Here is a 5,779-nt window from a genome sequence, read left to right as displayed (position 1 = left end):
TGTATTATTAATTTTAATTATATATTTATATTTATAAAATAGAGTAATTATTAAATTTAGGGTGAAAGATCATGTGTAATTAATGGTTAATTAATAATTTAGAGAGAAAAATGTGGGTATTTCAGGAATAAGAATGAAAATGTAAGTATTTTGAAAAAAATTATTTAATATATGAATAGACAAAGAATTGGTTCTTAAAAAATATATCAATTTTTTTATTTTAATCTCACTGTTTTAGTTTTATTTATTTTTCTCTCTCTTTTTCTTTTTTAATATAGCAGTAGTTATAGTGTAAAATGGGATACTCTATTAGACTTTCTTAGCCCAAAGGATATTAATATTCTACCACCACTTTCCCTTGGCCTATCTGTCTACAATTTAATAATTACTTCATTTTGCTCGAGCTTCAGCTTATAATTGACTTTTGAGTGTTTGTTTAGACTTTTTGATACGCAATTTAGAAGGGTTATAGATAAATTTAATGTTGAAATAATGCATAAACTTCTATTATTTAATTTAATATTAATATTTAGCCTGATCTAAGTTGCGGCTTTGGTCTAGTGTGACCTCTTCCATTTTATGAAATTGAGGATTTTTTTAAGTGAAAGTGTATTTGTTGTGTTTTTGTTGATCTAAGATATTTAAAGTTATGATAAGATATGATGATTTTTTTTTTATTAATGGAATATGTCCAATATAGATTTACAAAAATTTATAATAAAAAAACAGAGAATAATAATTATATAAGTGAAAGGGTAGGAGGTCTAGATGGGGATGAAATTAATAATATATTGTTATGATAAAAGAGACTTAAATTGATATCTATAATTTTATATTCTCCTTAAAAGTTATGTATCATATTTAAAACGAGGTTATTGTAATGATAATTATAGTGAGATATTTTATGTTGAATTATTTTTATTTTTTATTTAAATATATTTATTTTTTAATTGAATATGTAAATTTAATTATATATTATAATATAAAACATATATTAATTTATATACTATCAACATGTTTTATATGATTTTCACAATAATTGAATTTATTTGACATTATTTTTTTAAAACAGTATATTAATTATTTTTTGTTATTAATTATTTTTTGTTATTATAATCTGAATCACCTTAATTTCAAATTATTTAATTATTAGTAAGTTAACTATATTATTTAAAATAAAGATCGATACATAAATTTACAAAATTAATCATATAATTATTTAAATAATATGATAACGTTTCCGCTAGTCACACTTTAAAAAAGATTTGTGCAAATCGCAAGGATAAACGGTTTAGTCTTTTATAGTTGCATTGCAATTTTGATTTTACTATAGATATTTTTGTTAAAATTTAAATTATTATTTGTTATGAATTATATATATATATATATATATATATATATATATATATATATATATATATATATATATATATATATATATATATATATATATATTATAATTTTGAATTATCATGTATAACTATTCAAACAGTAAATAATAAGTGTTATTTTAATTTCTTATCTTTATGAGCAATAAATAAAACTACATACAAGTTCTTTCTTGGAGAAAATACAAACTTGGACATGTTGTCAACTATGTATCAGGAATTCTGCACTCTTTGGTGCAGTTACAAAATTTGCTTAATACAGGTTGAAATTTTGTTTTATGAAAAGTAAATATTTGTATTCTGAAATTAAGTCTCCTTAAAGGACCAATGGTTGTATCAACCCTCACAGAAATATTAAGGTCATTCTTATCATAATAAACCGACATTCTCAAAACACGATCTACAAGTAATATGTAGTTTGTCAGTAGATAGTCCATAGTGTGAGAATCGCATGAGTTGTACTCTAGTCCAAAAAATAATTATTACTTATTAATCTTCATGTATCCAAATGTTTTAAAGCATGTAATATACCAGTTGTTTAGTGGATTTTTAAGATGTATAATGTATATTTTGCCCTAACTTCAATATGCTCCCCTACATTTTTTACAATAATTTGTAACTCTTCTAAATGTTTTCCTTAAATTATGTTCAAACCTCTATAACTCTTCTAACCGTAAGAGTGTCCAATATTTTTGTTTGGTGTTGGGTCTAAGTCTTTTGAGCCCGTCCACAACTATGTGACAAAATATAACTTAATATTCATACCGCACAATCCAACTAACATATACTTAGGCCATCGTTGTGAGGCTTATATGATTTCATTCATTACACACAAATTTGATTAAGGATAGTCGAATTTCCCATTCTTCCATTTTCCCACATTTAAAAAAAAAAAAATTACCTAATACTACCTACAAAAAAAATAACAGTCATATATATAAACATGGCTTGATATTTCTAGTTTTATGTATTCTTATGTGGATTAGGTGACTGAATAACAATTAATAATTTAAAAAATATATATTTATTATAAACTTTTTTATCATACATAAATACAAATATAAAAAAAAAAATTTGTTAAATGAATAAATATTGGTCCAAGAAAGTCACAACAATTTTTTAATTTATTTTTGACTAGTTTAGTTTATAAACATTTTTGTCATTATATCTAAATATTATTAAATGAATGAATTATATGGGTACAAAAAAGTCACAACATTCTAATCAAATCCCAATAAATTAAAAGGAAAAAGGGAACCCATTGTGGAAGTAATAGAAAATTTGCAAGTTGTTAGCAATATAAAGAAAATGGTTGTCCTTTTGAAACTATTACCCTCATTGGGTTTAACATTATCACACTTTTCTGAATACAACCAAAGTCAAAGGGTCAACCTTCAAAGCTCCCCCAAACACCACAACGGATTGCATCTATGTTTGAAGCAATTACCGACTTAATATATTATATATTCACACGTGTTTTAATTCAATTACAATATAAAAAAACATTTATCTTAACTTATTGTACATGGTTTTTCTTAAACAAACCATTAGTGGTATAAATTTAACTCATCAATCAAATAGAAGACAAAAAACAAGGAATCAAAAACCATTCAAATGAAGAATACATAAAATTAATCGCTAAAAATTGAAGTTCATGAAAAAGATAAATTTCATACTTGGTTATTTGGATTTGGGTTTTTTTAAAATTCAGAAGGAGAAAAAAATAATGGTAGGTGATGATTTTGAGGACGTAATGATTATTTTGGGTAAAAAGACTTAAAAGATATTGATATATATAAATAAAATAAAAAATAATAATTTAAAATATATGATATTATATTATTTTGGTTAATAATTTGAGTGATGTGACAGATAAAAGGAGAATGAAGTGATATTTGATTTGTATAAGGTTTTTTAAAAACTCGTACCGAACGAGACTTTAGGTTAACTCTACCCATTTTGCTTTTGACACCAAGAACTTGTTTGATTTTTAATTATTTTTTTAGTTTGAATGGATTTTGTCTAAAAAAAATATTTTATACAAATAAAATTAATGAACTATTTGAAATTTGTTTAAAATAAATAACTAAAATATTATTTTATATTTAAAGTTTAAATATAATAAAAATAATAATATTTTAATCAATAAATTAAATAATTTAATAATTAAAATGGTATTATAATATTTTAATCAATAAATTAAATAATTTAATAATTAAAAGGATATTATAATGAGTAATAAAATTCAAAAAAAACCCAAGATTTGAAAGTTTCTAAGAAAGATTTCAAATTAATTACTTTATCGAATTTCCTTCCCTAATCCTATTAATACAAGGCTCTCCACCTACATAATATATAAACACTCTTTTGGATCTTGGGTTTAGAACAAAAAAAAATATAATAAAATCTTTAAAAGAAATTATTAAACATACTCATAAATTTATTTATATTTTCTCAAACTCAAAAAAGAAGGTTTAGAAATGAAGCATTCTATTGTTAATGAGTTTTAATTTCAAAAAAATCAATTAATTTAGTATCCCAATTGCGGCTTGTGTTTATGTCACATGTCACTTTTATAGTGGTATTAATAAGTACATATTAAAGTAGGGCGTATACTCTATATAAAGCACTTCCTTCTCTCTATCCTCTAATCAAATTACCCTCTTTCTCAGAAACATCCATCTCTCTGAAAACCCCCCATTAACTTAGGAATGAATATTGAGGAAAGATCATCATCCACCCACATGATCAACAGTATGAAATCTGAAGCAAATGATCAGGATTTAGAATCAGATTTGAGAAGAGGACCATGGACTGTTGAAGAAGACATAACTCTTATGGATTTCATTACCAAACATGGTGAAGGCCGCTGGAATTCACTCGCTCGTTCTGCAGGTACCTCATCTCTTAAGACATGAATCCATAAGCAATTTGAAAACTTTTCCTAATTTATCGGGGTTTTTATTGGCACAACTCGATCTAATTTTGATTCAAAACGCCTTAAATTGAAGTGGGTTGGTGGTAGTTTTCTAAATAAAAAAACAAAAAAAAAACTCGATCTAATACAAATTTTAACATATTTAAAAATAATAATGTAATTATAGGTCTGAAAAGGAATGGAAAGAGTTGTAGACTAAGATGGCTCAACTATTTGCGCCCAGACGTGCGTCGTGGGAACATTACACTTGAGGAGCAACTCCTTATTCTCGAGCTCCATTCTCGATGGGGAAATCGGTAAGTCTTCTCTATATATGTCAATCATTAGTGAATTTGTTTTGTATAATAACATAATGTTTGGTTTGTATATATAGATGGTCAAAAATTGCTCAGTACTTGCCGGGTAGAACCGATAATGAGATTAAGAATTATTGGAGAACTCGAGTGCAAAAACACGCGAAACAACTCAATTGTGATGTGAACAGCAATAAGTTTAAGGACACAATGAGATACCTTTGGATGCCAAGGCTCGCAGAGAGAATCCAAGCCCAGGCTATTAATAATACAAACAAATTCTCTAGCATCAACATGAATTATGAAAACACCAATATTGGCATGCCTTCTATTGGCATGCAAGCCAATTCGGTTACTACGGCATCCTCTGAATCGTTTGAGTCGAACCAGGTTTCTGATCTTACTGATAATTACTACAATAATTATCCGCTTAACGATTCGATCTTTAATTATTCGTGTAACGAGGATCGTGTCGAGAACTATCAGGGCTCCTTAGTTAGTCCCTCCGATAATCTCAACAATGGGCTAGATTTCCATGCAACGGACAACAACCAATGGTTCGATCAATTAGGGGATACATCGGACAATATTTTCTGGAATGTTGAAGACAATTGGTTTCTCATGTAAAATCGAAATAAAGAATGAAAAAAATTATAGGATTTTTATTTTACTAGATGAAATTTTGTTGGTTCTATTTTGTAGTCTCATTCTTTGAATATTAAACCTTTATTTTATGGTATACAAATATGTATTGAATAATGCTCTGCCATTATAATTATATCATGATTTATTTTTCTAATTATCTACTTTAATTCTAAAGATATTTTAGTCCAAAATAAAGGAAGTGCAAAATATATATTATATTATCACACTTCCTTAAAATGGTTTCTAAAAAAAACATAATTTGGACACATATTGTACCTATTGGGGATGACCATTATATTTATTATTAAAGTAGGATACATGGTTCATTTAAATATTTGAAACAATTCAATTCACAATGAAATATATTATTAGTATTATGATTTATAATTTTTTGTTTTTTTTATACTTAATTATTTATTTGTTACATCAAATGGCTTGTATAAAATTTAGAGTTTTGATAGTCTTGAGTAAGGATAAATATCGATAATTATTTATTTATTTTTACTTTTGTAAGT

General features: G+C 25.5%; 1 protein-coding gene across 1 annotated transcript; it reads left to right on the top strand.

The window, feature by feature from the left end:
• The first annotated feature begins 4,120 nt into the window (after positions 1–4,120).
• LOC124942735 (transcription factor MYB78-like) lies at positions 4,121–5,358 on the top strand. Its single transcript, XM_047483288.1, has 3 exons — positions 4,121–4,283; positions 4,493–4,622; positions 4,700–5,358. The coding sequence occupies exons 1-3, from the start codon at positions 4,133–4,135 to the stop codon at positions 5,244–5,246; spliced, it is 828 nt and encodes a 275-aa protein (XP_047339244.1). The 5' UTR covers positions 4,121–4,132; the 3' UTR covers positions 5,247–5,358.
• Positions 5,359–5,779: the final 421 nt, after the last annotated feature.

The sequence above is a fragment of the Impatiens glandulifera genome, chromosome 6 (assembly GCF_907164915.1).
Source record: "Impatiens glandulifera chromosome 6, dImpGla2.1, whole genome shotgun sequence".
In the NCBI taxonomy this organism is placed as follows: Eukaryota; Viridiplantae; Streptophyta; class Magnoliopsida; order Ericales; family Balsaminaceae; genus Impatiens; species Impatiens glandulifera.
The sequence above is the reverse complement of the archived record's forward strand: the minus strand, read 5'-3'. Positions and strand labels throughout refer to the sequence as shown.

Coding starts and splice junctions, on each gene's coding strand:
- LOC124942735 (XM_047483288.1), top strand. CDS start 4,133: ATGATCAACAGTATGAAATCTGAAGCAAATGATCAGGATTTAGAATCA. Junction 4,284..4,492: donor TTCACTCGCTCGTTCTGCAG/GTACCTCATCTC, acceptor ATGTAATTATAG/GTCTGAAAAGGAATGGAAAG. Junction 4,623..4,699: donor CATTCTCGATGGGGAAATCG/GTAAGTCTTCTC, acceptor TTGTATATATAG/ATGGTCAAAAATTGCTCAGT.